At 39.4% G+C, this 25,277-nt stretch overlaps 1 protein-coding gene across 1 annotated transcript in view; it reads left to right on the top strand.

Moving 5' to 3' along the window:
- Positions 1-11,727, top strand: part of MBTPS2 (membrane bound transcription factor peptidase, site 2) — a 78,450-nt gene extending 66,723 nt beyond the window's left edge. Inside the window, exon 10 of the mRNA XM_072615284.1 lies at positions 11,630-11,727. Coding sequence (XP_072471385.1) covers positions 11,630-11,643 — 14 coding nt within the window. The 3' untranslated portion in view covers positions 11,644-11,727. The remainder of the gene's footprint in view (positions 1-11,629) is intronic.
- The last annotated feature ends 13,550 nt before the right edge of the window (positions 11,728-25,277 follow it).

The following is a 25,277-nucleotide window of genomic DNA, read 5'->3' as shown; positions in this document are numbered from 1 at the left end:
TTCAAACTATAAATGAGCTCCAAATGGATATATGACCCAGGTGTAAAAGATCGCACTATTAGCGGAGAAATTAGAGGAGCAGGAAAGATGCTACTTTTCACATCTATGGATGTGAGAAGAATTCATAACTAAAAAAGGGGTAAAGAGGAACATAAAATATAAAATGAACAACTAGTTACATAAAAGTAAATAGTTTTTCTTTCCACAAACAATGCAATTAGAATTGGAAGGGAAAATTGGAGGGGAAATATTGGTGGAAAATTTCTCTGAAAAAGGGCTGATATCCAAACTATATGGGGATTTGATTCAAACATATGAGCCATTTCCCAAATAGATAAAAGGTCAAAGGATAGGGAAAAAAAATCAGTTCTCAAAACAAGAAAGACAAGCTATCAACAACCACATAAAAATATTCAAATTGCTAATAATTAAATTAATTAGATTAGATTAATCACTGAATTGTAAGCTTCTTGAGGGCAAGGGCTATCTTTAGTGCCCCTTTTTGTATCCTCAATACCTGTCACATAGTAGATGCTTGATAAATGTGGATTGAATTAGAGAAAGGCAAATTAAAACAACTGAGAGATTTCGCCTCATACCTTTCCTACCAACAAAAACGGTAAAAAACAAAAAAGGAAAATGACGATTGTTAGGAGGACTGCAGAAAAACAGGTATAGTAATGTACTATCAGTAAAGCCATGGAGTAGTCTAGACATTCTAGAATGTGGTTTGGAGCTCCATCTCCCCAAAGCACAGAACTGTGTGCAACTTTTGAGCAAGCAATATCACTTCCGGGCATATTTTCTGAAAAGATCAAAGAAAGAGGGCAGAAAATTTTCTGTTGTAGCAAAGAGTTGGAAACACAGTGGACGGACACTCAGTAAGAGTAGAACAAATAATGGTATATGAATTTTAAACAAAGTATAAACCCATCAATTTGGTAATGATAGAATAAATGTTGGAATATTATTGCACTGTTAAAAATGAGAAAAGGGATGGATCCAGAGAAACCTGCGATGATTGTATCAAGTGATGCAGAGTGCAGTGAATGCAGTTAACACAATTTATGCAATAACAAACAGCAAGATACCAAGAAAAACAACTACAGAAGACTTAAGAGTTATGATCAATGAAATAACCATTCAGAGGTCCACAAGAGTCATGATGAATCTGGCTTCAGAGGTGCAGAATAAGACATACATTTCCAAACGCATCCAATATATGATTTATTTTGTTTGACTGTACTTGTTATAAAAGAAAGTTTGGGAGGAGCTCTTGTAGGGAGGAGTGATAAGTGATTTCTTTGCTACCACCACCACTAAGAAAAGAGGAATATATCAATGAAATATTTTAAAAATACTCAGAAGGGAGGTAGACACTGCCACCCCCACCCCCCACCCCCAGTAAGTCTAAACTCCTTACCCTCACCTACAATCAAACTTCACCCTCCATTTAAATTCTGGGGAAACTTCTTGTAACTACCTCCACTCAGAATTCAATTCTCTTGTGAATTGAATCTCTGCCCTAGTATTGTCTACCTTTGTAACACCCACTATTCAGAATTCACTTTCCTTTGTAACCTTACCTACACTCAACTCAAAATCAAGTTGATTCCATCAAAACCACCACAGAGTCCCACATGTACATAAATACAGCAGCTTTTTTTGTGGTGGCCAAAAATTGGAAATTGAGGGGATGCCCATCAGTTGGGGAATGGCTAAACAAGTTGAGGTATATGAGTGTAATGGAATACTACTGTGCTATAAGAAATGATGAATAGGAGGACTTCAGAAAAAAACCTTGAAAGATTATATGAACTGATGCTGAGTGAAGTAAGCAGAACCGGGAGAACATTATACATAGTAAGAGCCACAGTGTTCAAGGAATATATCTGATAAAGTTAGCCCTTCACAGCAATGCAAGGACCTAAAACATTTCCAAAGGACTCATGATGCAAAAAAAAATGACCGAGAAAATATAGGAGGAATCAAGGAGTCTTTTTCAGTATAAAAGTACCAATCTTACCTACATTAAATTGCACAGATTCTTAGAATTTCACCATCCCAACCGGTGTTATAATAAAACCTTACTACTCTGACAGAAAGAAGACTTGTGTGATCAAATTCATTTGAGGTAGATCTGCCCTATACCCTGTATTTCAGGGTTCCTAGCACCCCTAGACTTTATCAGTGGTATTCCTGGATCAAAGTGTTTGCCTTTATTTTTGAAGGTAACAGGGACATACCTAAGTAATGCTGCCAGGTAGGAAATAAAGAGATGTCTGCTGAACTGTCATATCCTTAAAAAAAATGCTGCCAACAGTATCTAAGCATGTGTATCTGCTTCCAGGGAGAGTCATCATCTTCATTATGTCATTGTGACATGGCTATGGATCACTGAAGAAAAGCAGAGAAGGATTTAGGATTTCACCAGTGAATGGGAGGCTCAAGAACTACTTTTTGATTGAGGAAATCTCCAAATCCACACCTGCCCTGTCCCCAGAATTGAGGTGGAGTTGAGTGACATCAAGTTAAGAACCCTTTGAAAACCATAGAGAGTTTAATATTTAGTCTTTCCACCTTTGGAACTTGAGACTCCCCAAAACCTAGACACCTTAGAGAGAGAGAGAGGGAGGGAGAGAGAGAGAGAGAGAGAGAGAGAGAGAGAGAGAGAGAGAGAGAGACAGACAGACAGACAGACAGACAGACAGACAGACAGACAGACAGACAGACAGAGACAGAGAGAGGTCTAGACAGAGAGACACAGAGAGAGAGAGAGAGAGAGAGAGAGAGAGAGAGAGAGAGAGAGAGACGGAGGGAGAGAGAGAGCACCGATATTAATGTTATCAAACTACTACCAATTAGAGCTGTCCAAAAATGGAATGAACTACTGTTATGGATACTGAGTTCCAATTTTCTTCTTTTTTTTCCTTTTTTGGAAGTAATCAGGGTTGAGTGAATTGCCCAGAGTTACAGAGCTAGTGTCTGAGGCCAGATTTGAATTCAGGTATTCCTGACTCCTGAGGCAGTGCTCTATCAACTGAGCCACTCATTTTCTGAAAGTCTTCAAGCAGAGACTAGAAAATGAGTTGTCAGAGGAGATTCTTGCAGCAAGTATGGGAGGAACAAAAATGAACTTTTGAAGTTATTTTGGGAGGGGCAGCTAGGGTACGGTGGATAGAGAACCAGGAATTCAAATCTGGTCTCAGATACTTACTAGTTTACTGGGCAAGGCATTTAACGCTGCTTCCCTCAGCTCCTCATGTGTAAAATGAGCTGGAGAAAGGAAATGCCACTCCTGTATCTTTGCCACAAAAACCCTAAATGGGGTCACAAAAAGTCAGGCCACAACTGAACAAAACAAAACAAACAAACAAAAAAATCGTGCTTGGGACATAGTAAACTTTTAGTGAATGCTTTTAAAAATTCATTCATTCATTCCAAGTATTAAGATACTAGAAGCAGTGTGATAGGATGGAAATACTCTCAGCTTGGAGTTGAGACCTTGCTTTATATTCTGGCTCTCACACAAATCTAATTGTGATGATGGACAGTTTACTTAAGTTCTCTAAGACTCAGTTTCCTCATCTGTAAAATGGAGATAATACTTGAAATACACAGTTCTATCTCTTGCCACTGGCTCTAACAGATTGTTCTCTCTCTCTCTCTCTCTCTCTCTCTCTCTCTCTCTCTCTCTCTCTCTCTCTCTCTCTCTCTCGTTCTCTCTCTCATCCTTAATTGATTTCCATCTTCTGGCTTTTTTCCTGCTATCTACAAAAAAGTCTCTTATCTCCCATAGCCATAAAAAAACTTGATTAAACTTCATTCAATTGATTCAGCTATCTCTGCTACTTATTATTCTATATCCCTCTTCTGCTTCCTGTCTGAAGTCCTTGAGGAAGTCCCATATACTAGGTGCCTTCACTTCCTCTCCTCTCATTCACTTCTAAACCCTAGGTAAGCTGATATCTGACCCCATCATTTTCCAAAGTCACCTGCTACCCCTTAATTCCCACCTTTGATGGCCTTTTCTCAATCCTCACCTTTCCTGACCTCTCTGCATACTTTGAGGTCATGGCTCATTTTGCCTTCCAGAATATACTCACCTCTCCAGGTGTTCATGGTCCTGCTTTATCCTGGTTCTTTTCCTACTTGTCTGTCTGTACGTCATTGTCCTTCGCTGGGTCTTCATGCCCATCAGCCTTGGGTGTGATTCAAAGCTCTGTCTTGTACTCCCTTCTTTTTTTCCTCTATACTATCTTGCTTAGTGATCTCATCAGTTTCCATAGGTTCAATTATCATCTCTACGGAGATGATTCAAGATCTATATATCCAGCCCTAATTTCTCTCCTGATCTCCAGCTAGTTACCAACTGCCTTTAGACATTTCTAAATGGATGTGCTATAGGCATCTCAAACTCACCATGTCTGAAACAGAATTCATTATCTTTCTCCCAAAATTCTGGCCTCTTCCCAGTTATTTTTTTTTTTTATTAAGGGAATGTAATGGGAGTTAAAAATCTTCCCAGCCTATTGAAAGGCCTCAGGTGGGGCAATTGAGGGAGACTTGATTAGGGGAGACTTGTTGTGTATGAAGGCCCACACCTTTTGCTAATTGCTAATAAGGCACTGGGTCACAAGGGTCTGTGCTCTCCAGCTCTGAAAAGCTAGGGTGAAGTTTTACTTAGGGGCTTAGTTTTTGGAAGAAGATTCTTGTGTCAGGTGAGACTCTGGGTAGCTGTTTTAAGGAACACCCCAGGTTCTGAAAACCCAAACGTTGGTGCTTCTCTGTCTGGTAATGATCTACGTGTTGCCTATGATCAGACAGCTGGAAGCCCTGTCTGTTGGCCCGGCTTGTATTTTCTTCGTTGGTATATGTGTTTGATTAAAGTGATTGTTGACCCTTTGAGAGTTGTTTTCCTTTTAGAAAAGCAGATGTAAGAACCTGTGCAGCGGCTGTCCTGTGGATGCCAGGGTGCTTACTGCTACAGGGAACCAGAATCCTCCCAATCACTCAGATTCACAATCTCTGTGTCATCCTTGGCTCCTCACTCTCTTTCTCATGTCACATATCCAATCCCTTGTCTAATCCTGTCATTTTTACTTTCAAATACTTCTCATATGTGTTCCTTTCTCTCTACTCATGTTACCACCATGCCTGTGCTAGATGCCAGAGGCAGCAAGGTGCACAAGGGAGGGTGTCAGACTTTGAATCAGGAGGACTCAAGTTCAATTCCTGACTCAGACACTTATTAGCTATATGACCCTGCATAAATCACTTAGATCTTCTTAGTCTCAGTTTCCTCATCTGTAAAATGAGGGTAACACAGCTAGGTAGTGGCACAATGGATAGAGTGCCAGGCGTGGAGACAGGAAGGCTCATCTTCCTGAGTTTAAATCTGGCCTCAGACACTTACTAGTCATGGGACCCTGGACAAGTCCCTTAACCCCGTTTGCCTCAGTTTCCTCATCTGTAAAATGAGCTGGAAAAGGAAATGGCAAACCATTCTGGTATTTTTGCCAAGAAAACCCCCATTGGAGTCATGAAGAGTTGGACATGACTGAAACAACTGAACAACAAGATGGTATAGTCGCATCTCACAAGCATGATTTGCTTGTATATTGTCTTCCTCGTTAGAATGTGAACTCCTTGAAGGCATGGACTTAGTTTTTATCTCACTTTAAATCCCCAGTGGTTAGCACGGTACCTAGCATGTAATGAGAACTTAATAAGTAAGTACTTAACAAATGTACTTGAATGATTGATTGATTAACTGACTGACGGACTACCAGGTTTTTGTGGAGAACCTGTTTTGTAAATCTCAAATCCTTATAGAGAAGTCTTACTATTATGATTCTATGTTGTTTTTGCCATTTTGTGGTTCAGTCATGGCCAACTCTTCTTGACCCCATTTGGGGTTTTCTTGGCAAAGATACTAGAGTACTTTGCCATTTTCTTCTCTACTCTTTGTCATTTTCTCCCTAGAATTCATGTTGGGAGCAACAATTCTCAATCTGCTTTCCGGATATTAGGCCAAAACTCTTTCAGGTTTACTCCAAAGCTTCTCTTAAGAATTTCATTGTGACCAGAAAATCTGCACATTTTGGAATGGGCAACGTTAGAAGTGAGCCCATCTAACAAACTCCCAATAGTGAGAAACATGCTCACCTTAAATAAAGAACAAGACCTGTCATGAAATCACGAAAGCTTTTATTAATCTTTACGTCCATTCCCCCTGAATTCCTAATTTTGGATCTCCCACGATACCGGCCCCTGGCCATGTGACTCTACGTTCTCCTCAGTGATAGGCCCTTGCTCACACAGCTCCTTCATCCTGTGCATTAGTTTCTGACCTCTAACCTGTCCATGCTAGGTCACAACCCCTATCACCTAGGAATGTGGAGCACAGAACTTTCTTCCTGCCCACAGGCAAGTAAAGAGAAAAGCTAAAGGCTGTCATTGTTGCTCTTCAGAGATAGATTTCAACTTAATCTTCAGTTTGTTTTTCTTTTTCTACCTCACCTCAAGAGTTCCTTTAAGGTAAGAGAGGGGAATTGTGAAATATTCCATTGGGACTGCAGAGCCAGTCAGTCAACATTGTTCAGTGACAGATCTACCGCAAAATTCATTGTTATTTTGTAAAGTTTTACTAACGCTCTTTCTTAAATTTACAACAATGATATTTCCCAGTGCCTCACTCACCATTCTCCCCACCCATCCCAGCCCTTACTTACAGCAAATAAGTCAACTTATGCCAAACAAATCAACACACTGTCTATGTCTATGCCTTATAGATACTAGGCCAAAGTTAGTCCCAAACCCAGCTGACCAACACCCATTGCTGGCTGAAGGATCGTTTCCCCAATATCCTGTTTCCTCCATCAGATTCCAAGTAAAGGAGTAGACACAGACCAGGCCTGGCTGTCCCTGCAGTACCCCTTGGTGACTGAATTTCTCTTTCCATCTGCTGCCCACTCAGCCCTGTGGCTTCTTCTGTTTTTCCCCCATATGATAATTTATCACCCTGTATAATATTTACCTCTATAATATATATTTATATAATATATAATATTCACCCTATATGACAGTTTACCACCCAATATTTATCACATATACATCATTTTATCACTAACTTATTTGGGAGAAAACTGTCTCCTGCTTCTTTCTCCTATTGTCTCATCCCAATCTTCAGCAACCTGACCTCACCCATGTCTCAATCTAACTCTGCCCAAGCCATCCACTGTGCCCTCTAAAACTCCCATTCTATAGTGAAAAAACTTCTCTTCATCCTATACCATTTTCTCTCATACTCTTTCCATCTATTAACCCATTCTAAGACTTGACTGTCCCCCACAACACTGCATCCCTGGCTATCATGCCCAGTCCTCATTGCACTTTCCCTCATGTATCCCCACAAATACCTACACAACAGTCACATAAAGTAGTAGAACGGGGGTGGGGAACCTGCAACTTCCAGGCTACATGAGGCCTTCTAGGTCTTTGGGTACTGCTTTTTGACTGAGTCCAACTTTTACAAAAAAAAAATCCTTTCATTAAGGGGATTTTCTCTGCGAAGTTTGGATTCATTCAAAGGGATGCACTTGAGGACCTAGAGGGCCGCATATGGCCTCAAGAGTACAGATTCCCCTGAAGAATATTCCATGTTCCTAGTAGTCACTTTCAGACACTGTTTACTTCTGTCACTAAAGTCCACTCAATCAAAATTATCTATCCAATCAAAATTCTGGTAGCTGTAGTATAGCAACTCACAGAGTCTTCTCATTTTTTTCTCAAAGAATTCAGTACTTGGTTCACCAAATTCCTCTCCTCTCCAACTCCTGCCCATATACTAGGGGACTTTAATATCCCATTCAAATGTTCCCTAGCACTCACTATGCAGTCTACTATCTTCTCAACTTTTTTAAGTGTCATATGTATAACCTCCAAAGAGGTAAAAAAAAATCTAATTTATGTAAAACAATTTACAGCAGCACCTTTTGTAACAGCAAAGACCTGAAAACAGTAAATGTCTATTGACACAGGAATGGTTAAACAACTTGTATAATGGAATATTTCTGTATAGTAAGAAATAATGAATTAAAGAATACAGAGTAAATTTATGTGTTGCAAAATGAAATAAGCCAAACCAGTCAAATAATTTATACAACTAAAGTAATAATAAAAACAACAACAAATATATAGACCTCTATTTATATGTAGTGAATGTATATGTACATAATTACTGTATAATTACAAGGACCTATCTTGGCCCCAAAAGCAAAAAATATGAGAGTAAACTTTTCTCCTTTCTTTGAAAAAATGAAGAACTATAAAAATGATAGAATATATTGTCAGATTTGATTGATATTTTGTTCAGTTTTTCTGGTTTTCCCCCCTCCTTCCTTTTTCTTATTTTTATTTTTTGTTATAAGGGGCGGGTTTCTGGGAGAGATGGAAAGGATGAATATATTGGGAAAGGTAAGTTTTGAGGAAAAATAAAATGTGTCAATATAAATTATTTTCTAAAGTTTTTTAAAGTAACAAATGAGATAATACACAAAACCCACTATAGAAACCATAGCACCCCACAGAAATATGAGTTAACATGGCAACTGTTAGTTAATACTACAAGTGTTTATTTTACTTCCTGATTTTCAACTTTTCAAAAAGTTTTCTTTGGATTTCTTTGGATATGAAAGTTCCCTATGCTAGTGCATATGACGGAGAGTTAGCTACTATCTCTCCCCTTTCAACCTCTTGCTACTCAATTTTATCATTGTCAAGGATATGGCAACTGATTGGTCTGTGGCTCCATCCCCTCAACATTCTAGTGACACCTCAGATGAACACTGGCCTGGGCAAAGCTTCCATTTTTCTGTATTTATTTTATCTTTGTCTATGTTGTTGTTCAGTCATGTCAATCATATCCAACTCTTCATGACCCCTATTTGAGGTTTTCTTGGAAAAGATACTGGACTGGTTTACCATTTACTTCTCTAGCTCATTTTACAGATCAGCAAGCTAAGGTAAGCAGGGTTAAGTGACTTGCCCAGGGTCATACAGCTAGTCAATGCCTGAGGTCAAATTTGAACTTGTGATGAGTCTTCCTGATTCCAAGACTGGCACTGTACCACCTAGTTATATCTCCAACTATATTTATATCTATATCCATCTATAGATCTATCTTTCCATTTATCTATCTGTCTGTCTGTCAGGGAGTGTGCCTCAGTGAGATTTTTGTCAAAAACTAAAGATCTAAGATCTGCCAGGCTAAAATACTGAGATATTCAAAGACAATGGGAAAATCTTTCTGTGGCAAAATAGAAATCCCTACCAATGTTTGAATGCTTGAATTGCACTGAAGAGGCCAGAAAATAAAAGGTACCTCAGAGGTATGGACTGCATTCACACCTTTGCTCCTAGTTATTCATCTAGGTAAGGTTTCCAAAAGAATTTCGGAGGCAAAAGTGATTGAATGAGACTAATTCTTAACCTGAAGTCCATGAAATTCTGTTTTAAAAAAATATTTTGTAACTATACTTGTATATTACTGGGTTTCTTTGTAATTATTCTATGTAATTATTTTATTCATTTAAAAATACTTTTCAGTCAAAGCAGCCACAGACTTCATCAGTCTGCCAAAATGATGCATAATACCCAAGTTAAGAATCCTTATCCTAAGGCAAAAAAGTGTGGTTTAGGAGGAAAAGGACTTTTAAATCTAGAATAACTTGTCAATGGGAGAGACTACCTCTTTTCCTCAAAAACCTTTGATCTGGACCTTCCTTTGGGGGAGTCAAAAGAAAGAAGTTTCTTCCAGTCCTAAAGGCTGTTGTCCTAGAATGAAAGAGCTCTGCATCACTCTGGCTAAACAGATCACATCACCCAGCAGAGTCAATGTCTGATGGTGGAAAGCAGTTATCAATAGCATTATTTAATACTGGTTAAAAAATAGAAAGGTCTATCAGTGGAACACAGGTACACAAAACCCAGAAGGAAGTGGACAAAGAGTAATATATTATTCAATAAAACCAAGAACTGCAATTACTGGAATAAAGATTCATTAATTTAACCAAAAGTTCTGGAAAACCTGAAAAGTAGTCTGGCAGAAATTGGCTTTAAAGAAATTTCTCACACCATACACCACAATAAACCCTAAATGTACATATAACCTAGATATAAAATGTCATATCATAAACAAATTAGAGGAACAAGGAAGGAAATAACTTTCATAATTTTGGATAGAAGAAGAGTTCTTAGCCAAATAAGGGATAGAGACTTTCATCATACATAAAATGGGAAATTTTGATTACATAAAATTAAAAAGCTTTTGCACAAACAAAATTAATGCAAACTAGAATTAGAAGAACAGTTCATAGGAGGAAGGAAACTTTGCAGCAAATTTCTCTGATAAAGATCTGATCATCGAGATATATGGGAAATTGATCCAAATATGAGAAATAGGCCCCAGTAAACAGTTAAAGGAAAGGAATGAGCAGTTTTCAAAAAAAGAAAGGCGAACAATCAACAACCGTATAAAAATGCTCTAAATCACTAAGAATGAGAGAAATGCCATTTAAAATAATTCTGATTTTTTTTACTTCAAGCCCAATCAGACTGTCAAAAATGTCCAAAAAGAACAATTTTAAAACAATTGTTATAAAAGTGGGAAGAGTACAATTGAACCAACACATTATTGGGGAAGCTATAAGCTGGCCCCACTAACACAGAAAGTACAAGAGCAGCACTGAGCCTATAACCCTAAAAAGCCCCAAGAAAGAGAAAAATTATCCCTCTGTAGAAAAATACCATTTTTGTTGTAGAAAAGAATTGGAAACAAAGTATTTTACTATCAAATAATGGAACAAATTATGGCGTATGAATATGATGGAACATTACTGTGCTGTACAAAATTATGAAAGGAACAAATTTAGAGAAACCAAGGAAGACTTACATGAGGTGATAAAGAATGAAGTTAGCAGAACCAGGGAAACAGTTTATTCAACAACAGCAACATTGTAACAAATGGTAACTTTGAAAGACTTAAGGTCTGTGATCAGTGTCATCACCAGTCATGACTCCAAATGACCAATCATGACACCAAGGACAGCTTGTGCTTCCTACTTCTTGACAGAAATGGAATGACCAAGAAATGCAGAATGAGAATTACATTTTCTGATAAGGCTGATGTGTGGATTCATTTTTGTTTGACTACATTTATTTTTACAGGGGGACCTTTATTCCATTTTACTTTATTTTGGGCAGGAAACTTTGGCCGGATAGATTAGGGATAGTCCTTTAAAAAAGGATGAAAAGAAAGAAAAGTGTCAATGAATCATTTTTTTTAAATCATAGAAAAGAAAATAAAGAAGGCCAGAAAGAGGGACAGACAAATATGACAGAGCTAGAACTACCATGTTCAATTTGAATTAGACTTTAACAAGAGTACAAAGTAGGGATTCACAGTTCCATATGCAATTCTCAATTTTGTTTTTCTTTGTATAGAGAATTATTCATGATTGCTCATTGGTGGAATTCATAACCATAAAAAGGAAAATTAAATTTAAAAAATTAAGAGACAAAAGTGAAATGTTCAGTTTAATACACATTTATCATTTTGTCTTGGCAGGAGCAGAGGAATGAAGTGGTTTGAAGGGAGTTGGTGGCTCCAGAGAAGGCGGAATACTTCTAGAAGCCATATCATTCCAAGAGATCTTTCCAGGGGATGGAACTTGGTAGAGGAGCCCCAATCAGGCAAGGAAGGGTATCAAGAAAGGGAAATAAAGGGAGTCAAAACAAGAACCTGAGCCAGGAAATCAAGTGACAAAGGAGTCAGTTACAGTAGGAATCAGACTTTTCAAGCTGTTCCAATTCTGGTAAATTACCTTTCCCTGGGGGCCATTATGTGTAGTCATATAGTTAACTAAGCTTAAAGATGCCATTAACCAAACAGGTTAGTCTAGTGAAAATTAAGTCATGAGTGTCTGATCACTTTCCTTTAATCTTTACAGGTTATTACCCTACTATGGTCTGCAGAATTTGAGCTGGCATATCATATTGCTGAATGGATGAACTTTATGTAATCAATAAGGCTTAGTTAAACGTGGTAGAACTTTAAGGAATGTAGCAGATGTGCAGGTATAAACTAATCATCGTTTGATTGGAATGAAACAACAACAGTCTGAAAGTTGTGAACAAATAGCTGTATATAATGCTACCTATCAAATTCTTATTCTCTTGATTGGAGGGAAATTAGTAATAAAAAAGAATATTGTAATAAGGACAAAGCCTACTTTGAGAATCAAGTTCACCATGGGATTTATTTGTAGCTGAATAATAATGTCATCTGATTAAAAAGCTCAAATTCTCTGAAATCTTTTATTATAACTCAAAGTATGTAATCCAAACACCTTGCTATATCAAGCCATCTGTTGTTTAGCTATTGAAACCAGAAAAAAGAAGGCATAGTTAGAGATTCTTTAATAGCCACTAGGATTAATTAAGAAACCTTGCCATAGAAAGGGGGAATCCTAGGGTGTCTGTGTTCCACAAAAAAGGATGTTTTGGAAAAAATCATTTGAGAAACTTAATACCTTAGAATGATTTAGCATCTCAGCCTAAAAGACAAAAAAGCTGAGAAATTCAAGCAGCTCTATCACAGTAACATAGAACCACCCACTCCTTTACCAATCAGATGTCTGGTGCTCCTGACAGCAGCCATTCAGGAAGTAACCTGATCATCAAGCTACTGAGAAGACTCCTCAGGGGACTGAGAGGTGGGGGAGGAACTGGCCTAATGATGGGGATTGAATATATCTTGACCCAGCATGTGCCAGACACAGGCAGTTAAACTACAGGAGAAAGGAAAAAAGATATGCTCTCTCATATCTGTCTCTGTCTCTCTTTGTCTCTCTCTGTCTCTCTGTTTCTCTCTCTCTTGTTTGTCTCTCTTCTTCTGTGTCTGTGTGTTCCTCTCTCTCTCACACACACACACACACAAGCATACATACCCCACATTTGTTTTATTTCTACCTCAGTCCAAACTCCACTAAGCTGTCAAGATGATCTTCCTAAAGGGCAGATCTGATCACATCAGCTCTGTTCTCAATAAACTTCAAGGGCTCCCTATTATCTCCAGGATCAAATATAAAATCCTCAGGCTTTTAAAGCCCTTCATAATCTGGCCCCTTGCCTATTTTTCTGGTCCTTTCACACTTGACTTTTTTCCATGTACTTTACAATCCAGTGACACTGGCCTCCTCACTCTTCCCAAGAAACATTTCATCTTCCAACTGTGTGCTTTTTCATACGTACATACATACATACATATATATGTCTATATATATACACATATACGTATACATACCTACATATATACAATATACACATACATACATAACCATACACACAATGTTTTATAATTTCTTGCTTTCTCCTAGAGTCATTAACTTCCATCTGCTTCATTCTCTTTCCTGTTTACCTTTTCATGTTTCTCTTGATTCTTATATTTGAAAGTCATATTTTCTATTCAGCTCTGGTCTTTTCATCAAGAGTGCTTGGAAGTCCTCTATTTCATTGAAATTCAATTTTTTCCCTGAAGTATATACTCAGTTTTGCTGGGTAGGTGATTCTTGGTTTTAAACCTCTCTTCTTTGACCTCTGGGATATCATATTCCAAGCCCTTCAATCCCTTAGCATAGAAGCTGATAAATCCTGTGTTATCCTGATTGTATTTCCACAATACTTGAATTGTTTCTTTCTAGCTGCTTGTAATATTTTCTCCTTGACCTGGGAACTCTGAAGTTTGGCTACAATATTCCTAGTAGTTTTCCTTTGGGGATCTCTTTCAGGAGGTGATTGATGAATTCTTTCCATTTCTATTTTACCCCCTAGTTCTGGAATATCAGGGCAGTTTTCCTAGACAATTTCTTGGAAGATGATGTCTAGGCTCTTTTTGTGGTCATGGCTTTCAGGTAGTCACATAATTTTAAAATTATCTCTCCTGGATCTATTTTCCAGGTCAATTGTTTTTCCAATGAGATATTTCGCATTGTCTTCTATTTTTTTCATTCTTTTGGTTTTGTTTAACAATTTCTTGCTTTCTCCTAGAGTCATTAACTTCCATCTGCTCCATTCTAATTTTGAAAGAACTTTTTTCTTCAGTGAGCTTTTGAATCTCCTTTTCCATTTGACCAAGTCTGCTTTTTAAAATATTCTTTTCATCATTGGCTTTGGGTATACTCTAGGGACCTGTAAGTTCTCAGTTCTTCCAAGGCAGCACAATCAAGGGAGAAGAGTTTACTCCTCTCCTGGGCTGCACTCTGGTTGGGAGCAACCACAAGTACTCTTTTCTACCCAAGATCTCCAGAGCCTCTACCAGCTCCACCAAGTCAGTGTTCCTCCTCACCCCAGGACTGCCACTCAGGACTGAGACCCAGATCAGCCACTTGATTCCCCAGGATCTTTAAGCCCAGGGCTCCAAAAGTGGACACTGCTGTCTCAGTGGATGCTGCCCTGGGGCCAGATCACACACCTCTCTCACCCAGGTGAAAAAGCTTTCTTACTGACCTTTTAAGCTGTCTTTGGTGTTTGTGAGTTGAGAAATCTGGGAACCACAACTGCTACCCTGAAGCCTACTCCAGTCATGTCCTTGCTACATGGTCCAGACTGGGCTGCACTCTATTCCTAGCCCAGCGTGATAGATAGACCTTTCCTGTTGGCCTTCCAGGCTGTCTTGGGCTGGAAATCTCTTTCAATCTGCAGTTTTGTGGCTTCTGCTGGTCTAGAATTTGTTTAGAATCATTTTTACAAGCATTTTATGGACTATGGGGGGAGAGCTATAGCAGTCTGTCTTTCTACTGTGCCTTCTTGGCTCTGCCCCCAACTCTGTGCTTTTTTCACTGGTTTCCTCTCTTACTTAGAAGGCTCTCCCTTCTCACCTCTGCCTCCTGCCTTCAAGTCTCAGCTCAGAGTCTAAAAGATGTCTTCCTAGTCCCCCTTACTGTTCATTCCTTCCTTCTGACATTACCTTCAATTTCAGTTGTTTGTATCTTGTTTGTCATAGCTATTTGCATACTGCTCCCTCCATTAGATTGAGAGTTCCTTGAAGGCAGGGACTATTTTTGCTTTTCTCTGTATTTCTAACCCTAGGCCTGGTACACAGTGTCTGAAATGCATGTTGACTGACTGACAAGGATCTTATCTAGTCAAAGGAAAGAAGATATACAACAATTTTTACAATATCAATAATAGCCCAAGACTCTAATAGAAGAGATATATCATATGGTTGATTAATTAGTGTATGAAATGTGCAAACTGTGCATGCTGATGTATGTAGAGAGTAGGGGAAAGATTTGGTAAACACATTCTCACTTCAGTGTGACTAAGGGTGAGGGAGGAAGAGTAGACATACATTGATTCATTTGGAAGTCCCAAACACAATGAAGGTATATTGAAATCCTTCTAGCTAAGTACAAGTTCCCATTAACAAGAGAACCTATAAGGAAAGAAAGAACAATAATAAGTGTATGCATGGTCCTGAGACTTAATAGACATAAATCCTTGAGGCAAAAGTGAGCCAAGCTGGGAATGAGATGACTGGCTATCTGTGGGAATGCCCATGCACTTGCCAAATGGCAACCCCATTCAGCACCCACAGGAGCCCAGAACTGGGTCTGTGTGTTGGGGAAAACCCCAAAACCCTTGAGCTGTAGAAGGCTATGCCATGATATATGGGGAACACACAATGACAGATGAAGCCACTCTCCTTTTAAATGTTACACTCTTTCCATAAAGCACTCTTTTGACCAATGGCTCTCTATTAGTTCTGAAAAAAATTAAAACTCCTCTGTTTAATATTTAAAACCCTTCACAGACTGGCTTTAGCCAACATTCCCAGGCTGATTACTCACACTCTCAAAATTTACATTCCAGTTAAGCTGACCTTCCTTGGTGCTCCATGTACATGCCATCACCCATTGAATGCCTTCTTTCCACATTTCTACCTCTTAGAAGACCTAATATCCTTCAAAGTTCATCTCAATGCTACCTCCTACTGAGACTTATCCTCTTCCATTGAGATCCCTCTTGATTCACCATACTGCTAAAACCATTAAAATTACTTTGTTTATATCTTATATCTACACACACACATGATGACTTGAAGAGAGCAGTTCCAGTTGAGTGGGAGGCACAGAAGCTAAATTGCTAAGGGGTGAGAAGTGAATGGGAGATGAGAGTGGACATAAACTGTTATGAACTCCTTTTTATAGGAGGATGGCTGTTAAAATATGTACCTATATAGCACAGCATGGGAGGGGATGGGAGGGCTAAGTGTTTTTTAAGAACACAAAATCTGAACATGCTTGGAGGCAGCAGGAAGAAGGACTGAAAATCAGGGAGAAACAAAAAGAAAATGACCAAAGGGGGAAGCTCCTACAGCATAGAGGAAAAAACTGAGGTCCTAAGAAGGAAAAAGGGATGCTTCACCCTGAGACTGGGAAAAGGAGAAGAGGACTGTATTCAGTTGTGGGTACCATAGTTTAGAGAGGACATTGTTAAGTGGGACAGAGTTTGGAGGAGGGCAATGATCAAGGGAATCTCAATTCCAAATAAGGTCGGTTAAATGAAGTAGAGATGTTCATCCCTGGGAAGAGAAGACTCAGGAAGGAGGGCCTGGGAAAGGGACATAAAAGCTGTTTTCAAATATGTAAAGAGCTGTCCTATGAGGAGGTATTAGATTTGTTTGTTTGGTCCTGGAAAACTGAGCCAGTAGCAATGGGTGAAGTTCCAAAGAGTCAGCTTTAGACAATGTCAGAAAAAATCTTCTTAGAAATTGGAGTCATTCAAAAAGTATCTCAGAAGTCAACAGCTTCTGTCTTATTGGGGAACTATAAGCAAAGGCTGGATGACTACTTATCAGACATGTTGCGGTGAGAATTGCTTTCTGGGTATGGGTTGTACTAGATCAGGAGTGAGGGACCTGCAGCCTCTGGGCCACATGTGGCCTTCTAGGTCTGTGGGTGTGGCCTTTTGGCTGAATCCAAGTTTTACAGAACAAATCCTTTAATTAAGGGGATCTGCTCTGTGAATTCTGGATTCAGTCAAAGGGCCACACTTGAGGACCTAGAGGGCCACATATGGCCTCAAGGCAGCAGGTTCCCCACCCCTGTACTAGATGGTCACTGAGGTCCCTCCTAACTGAAATTCTATGATTCTAATTCTCTGAAGATCCCCTCAACTATTGACCAGCAGATTATAATGACTTCTGTTGCAGGTATACCTCAGAGAAGGGCTCATAAGACCCAGTCAAGCACTTGACTGTTGCTAATCTCCTGACATATTCTTTTGATGTATATTCTTCATCTGAAAATATGGAATGTTCAGGAAGGACTAGCACCTCTGGCATGAGGGTTTACCAAGCCCTTTACAGGGCTGTTCATCCACCTTTAGTGTCCACCTTCACCCACCTCTCACCTGGGGCTCCAAGAACCTGTAGCGTGCATAGTGACCATGCCCCAGCAACACTGTCTCAGAGGATGCGCTGAACCTGGTTAAGGGTAACTGACTGGCCTCAAACCCATTGGAGAGTTAGGGGTTGTTGTTGTGGTCCGTTGTTCTTGTGTTCATGCTTGGTTTTCAAAAAAGACCATGACACCAGAGAAATGATGGCATGACTTGCACTTGACTTTGTTTTGAGTAAGGGAGGGCTGTGCGGGTCACCAGCTTCACTTTCTCCTCCTGAACCATCAGAATCCAGTGACCAGATATTCATCAGGATGACTAGAGATGGCCCAGGATGCCATGGGAGACCTTGGCTTTTTTAGGCTAAGGTCTTTTCAGGTACTCCCTTAGAGAGAGGTAACACTCATTCATTGAATAGGCCTCTTTAAGAAGTAGTCAGGGAATGACCCATGTAATGAGCAAAAGAAGAAAAAAAATTAATAAATCAAGCTGGAAGGGAAAGAGAAGCAATTACTATTGATAATCACTCTAAGCCAGATATTAAATGGAGCTTGGGCGGGGACCTGTTGTTATCCAATCTATGGGCTTCAGAGTGTATTGGGTTTAAGTTTTTGGGAAAGGAAGGAAGGAAGGAAGGAAGGAAGGAAGGAAGGAAGGAAGGAAGGAAGGAAGGAAGGAAGGAAGGAAGGAAGGAGGGAAGGAAGGAGGGAAAGAGGTAAGGAAGGAAGGAGGGGAAGGAAGGAAGGAAGGAAGAAAGACATCTAGCCAGTAAACCCCAAGTTAACTAGGCAGCCTCTGGCCATCCAAATTTACCTTCCTTTGTAGAGGAGAAGGAAGGGGAGAGGGACACAGAAGGGAGAGAATGAGCTGAGTTACTCAGCTACCTGGGTCCCCACTCAGACAGCTGGGTCTACTCACAGATTGTGTTCGTCTTTCATTTTTGAAGACCATGACATCAGAGAAATGACTTGCACTTGACTTTGTTTTGAGTGTAGGAGGGCTGTGCAAAGTCACCAGGCTCAGTTTCTGCTCCTGAGCCTGAAGAGTTAGGAGAATGTCAACCTAAAGCATGTGAAAGCAGTAGAATGGTTGGATGAGATCAATTTGTTCCACTGAAGGCAACTGAAGCAGGCATTGTGGAATGCTTAGAGCTTGTTCTGACATCCTAAGTGCCAAGGTCATTCACTGAATTCTGGGCTACTGCCAGTCATCATGAGTTTAGTCCTGCCCACTGGACTTAAGTGACAATGGAAAAGACAGTGAGAGTGATGACTGCATGCAACTCTGCCTCACTTAAATCCAATTCATGCTTGAGTCAAAACATCACCTCATGATGTCATTGATCCTCTCCATAACAAAGAACAAACAATATTCTTCATCTAAGAACTCAAGCATTTTGTGGTACAAGTCAAAGTTCAAGACTTTCCCTAAAAGCATATGCAGAACAGATGAGTACAAACATAAGCACACAGAGAGGCCATCCAGGTAACTAGATTCTCCAGAGCTTCATTGCTTTGCTACAAAGAGGTATTATTTCTCTCTTTCCAAATATGCCATCCAGCTATCACCAAATAACAGGATAACCTAACACAGCAGTTCACAAACTTATTTGGCTTACCTCCTCCTTTAAAAAAAAAAAAAAAAGAATTACTCAGTGCCCCTCTAGAAATCTACTTTCTTTAACCCTTTAACTTTTTAAAAAATATGCATTATTTCAAAAAATTTAATTCTTTAGAATGATGCATCTTAAATTTAATAATTTACTATAAATTTGTGGGTTTTTTCCTGATTTTGATGATGGAATATTGTGTCATGTATCAATATAGTACTGTAAACAAGTCATTACATGCACATATTTCTGTTGATGCATGCTGGACTTCCCGATGCAAGACACATTCACCTACCAACACTTGTTTGTTAAGACCTGTAGGTGGAATTTAACACTGATTGTTTATAACTTGCATTTTCTGTGTTTATTTGGAAAATTATGTAATCACTACACCTTTAACTTTGTTACACAAGAGTTGACACGTGTGAATGATTTTTCAAAATTCTCTTATCTTTTCTTTCCTTATGCTTCCAACACCCCCTTATTTTTATTCAATGCCCCCCAATTGCACCTGAGGCTATTCTTTCTGATGCCCCCATCTTTCCAGCACCCTCCAGGGGGCAGTTTTGCCCACTTTGGGAACTTATGGCCTAATACCAACCTAAAAGATTAAGTACTACAGAGAATCTCAGAATGAGAGACACATGAGTGCCTTTGTTCGACCTATTCACAACAGCTACTTTCTTGGTTGTGGCAACAATATCTTATCCTCTAAATCTCTTCCTCCCTTTCTGGAGGGGGATGGAATGGCATTAATCCTTTGTGGGAACCCTCTGTTGTCAAACAAGTCTCTCCTTGCTTGTGATACTAGTTCAGTGATTGTATAGTGTATAATACACGATTTGGAGCCAGGAAAACCAGGATTTATAGCCTACCTTAGAAGCTTATTATTTGTGTCATCCTGGGCAAGTGACTGAATGTCTCAGCCTCAATTTCCTCATCTGAACAATGAGGATGATAATATCCATAACATTTAGCTCACAGGGTATTTTTAAGTATTAAAGGAGACTATGTATGTAGTATACCCTGTTAAGTCACTCCCCCGACTAGCAATGACACTGGCAAATTAGGTTCCCAAATAGGGTTACTGCTACTTCAGGTTCTAAGGGTAATCCTTTGATTGGCTAGCTTATGAGTCATAACTGATGTTCTTCCTATTAACAATCAGCCAAAAGATTAATTTTCCTCTTAGAAAAGGCATTAAAGAACTTGGGATTGGCAGTATTTCTGGTCAGGGAACCATAATGTTGAAGTTTGGGGTACTTGGGACCCCAAAATACCAACAACCTGAGTCCTGCCCAAATGAATTTGACCCAAGCCTTCTTGAAGGCAAGAAGAATCTTATATCCACAGAAACACTGTGGGAGGGATCTGGGGGTAGTCTAGTAGTCTGGGGGGATTGGAGGAGGAGTTTAGGGAGGGGCTTGAGGAGGATTCAAGGAGGATCTTAATGGGACTAGAGTGACTACAGGTCGTAATCAAGAGAGTGGCATTCTGATGTGATCAAGGGTGGGAAACAACTGGAGGCAATAGGGAGATAACAGACAATGGAGGGCTGAGTTGGGAATCAGGCAGGGCAATCCAGGGGTAACAGACAATGGAAGGCCAGGCTAGGCTAAGGGTAACAAATTGTAATCATAATTTAAATGGGAAGATTTTTACCATTCATTACTAGGCCCATGTGACCTGCATGGGTCACATGAAAGTCTGAGTCACATGGAACCTGTGGTGGGAGGAGTCTGCTGAATGGGTGGAAGAGAAAGAGGCAGAGCTAGACAAGAGCTGAGAGGAAGTGAGTCATGAGAGAGGCCAGAGCTAGGAAGGATATAGGCAGCTGGCTAGTGTGAGTGAAAGAGCTTGTTTGTGATTTTGTTTAAGGGAGCTGGTTTGTGGGAAGCCTAGCAGGCGAAAGGCTTGGGGATGGTGTTATTCTCTGTATTGTTATTGTGTATAGATTTTTGTTACTATGATGGATTTGGCTTTCCAGTGTCTGGATAAATGTTTTGTTTCTGTCTTCTATGGGAAGAGTCTGTTATATTTCATGATTCAGAATTATGCCAGGATATTCATGGCTACCATAGGCACTGTGAATATTGTGCTAGCACTACACACATTTGGATATGAAAAGCCAGATTAAGCGGGAAGATTCAAGGAGAGTCTCCTTAGAACCTTCTCCTCCTAAAGTTTCCCAAACCCCAAAAGAAGCTTAAACTAAAAAACTGAGTCATCTGAGGCTTCTTCTCAGCCTTCTATGTAAGGTCCCCTGAATTACCATTCTTGCAGCAAGGAGGACATTGGAAAGCTCCTAGTTCATTGCAGTGTCCCAATTACTTCAGCAGTTCATTCAGAGAAAGTGAAGTTTCTACTCTGAGCCAAATTCATTCCAGTCAAGGTTGGAATTTGCGTGCTGCCCAAGCCATTGTTTCTAAGGTAATACAAAATAAATTATTGCAAAATTTTCCATTCTGCCTCCTGCTTGTGGTGGGGAAAAAAGAGTCAACTTCCACGAGAATACTTGAAAACATGCTTATCTTTTTGTTTTTAAACCAAATGAGAGGACAGGCTGGTCCTGTGTTCTTTAATATTCTTCCTAATTTGCTTAATTTTTATTTTTTAATGAACACATCATTCCTTTAAAGGGAAAATCAATTCAAACCAGCGAATATTTATTGAGAATCACTGTATGCAAGTCTAAGACCTGTCAGGAATCTAGCACCAAATAATGTTAAACACCATACTTGCCCTCGCAGTGCTGTACATTTTAGTTGGAGAGGCCACCCATGACTATATGAAAAGTGAAATATTACATGAGATTAAGATTAACTTCATTGATAGAGTTGAAGAGTTGAAAGGCATTCCAGAGGACATATAATTTAATGTTTAGTAAAAGCATGAATCCTTTCTATAATATCTTGACAACTAGTCACAATGTAGAGCCTCTGGAAGCAGGGAACCCACCATCTCATAAAGTTAAAGGCAGCAATAGAATATATTGTATTTCATGCATTATGATGACAAATTATTTGGCCTTTAATCACTGTCACTATAAAATATGAAACCACAATAAATGATTCTAATGGTTTTTGCCTTCTAGTTTTGTTTTATGTCTAAAATGTTTATTTTAATTCCTTGGGAATACAGATAGAAATTCACAGGAGAATATGGAATGATCCACAACAGGCAATCTTTTGGCTGGCATATGAAGTGGAAATCCAGCTGTGACCCAAACAACTGAGACTATTTGTAGCTTAAGAGAGACTGTGTTTAAAACAGAACATCACAGTTTCTCTGTAGGTTTGCCAACTTGTGATTTGAATTCCAAGTCACAGGATTTCAAAAGAGAGAGGTCTTTTATTTCATTCTTGTCATCTGGAATTTGTGCTTTGGTGGCTGGTCAGTAGGGTCAATTCAGGACCTGCATGTGTTTTTTCTAGAAATATGTTAAGTACCAGACTTTTGAGATGGAGGATAGCTGAACAGGTTCTGGGTCGTGTATTTGAAGAAAAGATAGATACATACATACATACATATGTGCATACATACATGCATGCATGCATACGTGCATACATACATTTAGATATCAAGCATTTATTGAGCACTTACCAAGTACTAGGTGCTTTATTAAATGCCAACTATACAAATAAAAGCAAGTAAAATAAATAAAAACCCTCAAGGAGTTTATATTCTGATTAGGGAGACAATAATATGTAAAGGGGGCTGGAAAGGAAGAGAAAGTATGCACCAGGGTCATGGTGGGGAGACTGTAGAAACTGACATGACAAGACAAAACAAAGAGCTCACCTATGGGAGGTAGGGATGGGAAGGATCCTGGAATAATAACATCGAGGGTCCCATGCTTAGAACATGGTCAATGTGACAGGACTTTTGTCAAATTTCCGAAGCATAAATACTTACACTGAAAATTTAACCATCAGTTCTCTTAAGCCAGTTAGAGCTGGTTCCAGCACACCCTTGAGAGGAATCCAGATTTTTGGTGGGGGTTAAGGTGGTCTGAGTGTGAGATCATGGTGAGAAGATGCAGGAATTATCAGTCAAAGAGAAAACATTTTCTTTCCACCTTGGAAAAGTTCAGAGTCTCTACCCAGAATAGCATTGTGATAGGGTGGGGATGTTCCACTTTGGCTGTGGTAGCAGCTAGATAAAGAATGTTTGGGGACTATGGAAGAGGGTGGATCAATAATTGCGGTGAAAGTAGTCAGTGATGGAATGAGAAGCTGGGAGAGAAAGGAGCACTGATGGGGCTAGTACCCCTCTCCACTGGGGCAGACTGGACAACTGGCACCAAAATGTGAGAGCAGAAAACTGGACTATACATTATCCCTTTTCCGCTCCTTTTCTATTCAAAAGGATGAAGGTGTAGTCCAGAGTTTTCTGGTCTTTACATTTGTTTACGTTCATAATTGTGAACAGGGGCTGCAGATGGGGGAGGAACAGTGTTTGCTTTTGGTATAGAGAAATTATAAAGGTTTGAGCCCAGGTCCCAAAACTCTAGACCTTCTACTGGCCGGGGGCAGAAAATATGTCAAAAAAAAAATCCAAAGTGTTCTAGTTCCTTGAAGTTATGTTTAACATTTCAATTTAATCAGTTTGGAATTTGGTGGGGGTAGAGCTAAATTGAGAATGAATCTCATAGTCCTGATTTATTGACTTTGGATAAACTTCCCAAAAGTTAGAACTAAACTAGATCCAGGGTTTTCCTCTTACCCTTCAAGCTAAAATGAGTCAGAGGACCATTTGTACTTCTGGGGCAAGGCTGGGCTGTTGGGTCATGTGAACACAGACATACTTCCCCTCTCCTTGCTCTCTGTAGGAGTTGAGGGGTGATTAGGAAAGCATAGAAAATGCCTGGTGGGAAGGAAGAAAGTGTGGCTATTGCTTGCTGCATTGTCCACATTCCAAAGGTAGAGGCAAGAGGTGGGAGTCATTTTTTTTCACCTTTTGGCACAACCCTCAATTTGCCACTTAGGTATGAACATTACAAAGATATACATGGTCATGATCTTGCCCTCTGAGCTGTGTTTCTTGTTGGTCTAACAGTATGTGGAGTTAGAGGTGGTTTGTTTAATGAGAAAGCTAACTACTTATTCCCTGTTAGATTGCCTCCATCTTTAAGTGAGCAGAGCCAATCTTTCCAACTCCACTTTAAAGCCACCCTCACCCCCACCATAGGGCATGATTTTCCCTTAGTTGGGTGACACAGTAGATAGAGTGCTATCATCCTGTGTCAAATCTAGCCTGAGATGCTTATTAGCTATGTGACCCTGGGCAAGTCACTTAACCCTGTTTGCCTGAGTTTCCTAAAATAAGCTGGAGAAGGAATAAACCATTCCAGTATCCTTGCTAAGAAAACCCAAATAAAGTCATAAAGAGTCAGATATAGCTGAAACAACTGAACAAAAACAACAAAATTCTTTCTTTCACTTTGCTCCTTACTTAGGAGCCAGCGGTCTATTAGAGAAAAGAGTTGAGGAAACTTGCTTAAGGCCTCTGAGGGAAAGAATGTGTAGGCAGTCTCTTTCCATTATTTATATCTACTTATTCATGCTTAGACTTTTTTTTTCAATTTGTTAATTTATTTTTAGTTTTGAACATTTACTTCCATAAGTTTTAAATTTTCTCCCCATCCCTTCATCCTCCCTCCCCAAGATGGCATGCAATCTGATACGGGCTCTATACATTCCTATTAACACATTTTTACATTAGTCATGTTGCATAGAAGAATTATAGCAAAAGGGAGAAACCATGAGAGAAAACACAAAACACAAAAAGAGATAGTCTGTTTCACTCTGTTTTCAGTCTCCATAGCTCTTTCTTTGGATATGGATGGCATTTTCCATCATGAATCCTTTGGAACTGTTTTAGGTCCTTGCATTGCTGAGAAGGGCTAAATCTATCAAAATCAGTCATCATACACTGTGGCTGTTCCTGTGTACAATGTTCTCTTGGTTCTGCTCACTTCACTTAGCATCAGTTCATGTGTCTTTCCAGGTTTCTCTGAAATCTGCCTGCTCACCTTTCTAATAGCACAAAAGTATTCCATTATATTCATATACCACACTTGTTCAGTCATCTCAATTTCCAGTTCTTGGCCACAACAAAAGAGCTGCTATAAATATTGTTGTACATGTGGATTCTTTTCCCATTTGTATGATCTCTTTGGGATATAGCCCTAGAAGTGGTATTG

Source organism: Notamacropus eugenii, chromosome 5 (assembly GCF_028372415.1).
Source record: "Notamacropus eugenii isolate mMacEug1 chromosome 5, mMacEug1.pri_v2, whole genome shotgun sequence".
In the NCBI taxonomy this organism is placed as follows: Eukaryota; Metazoa; Chordata; class Mammalia; order Diprotodontia; family Macropodidae; genus Notamacropus; species Notamacropus eugenii.
This window is presented reverse-complemented; position numbering and strand designations above follow the sequence as displayed.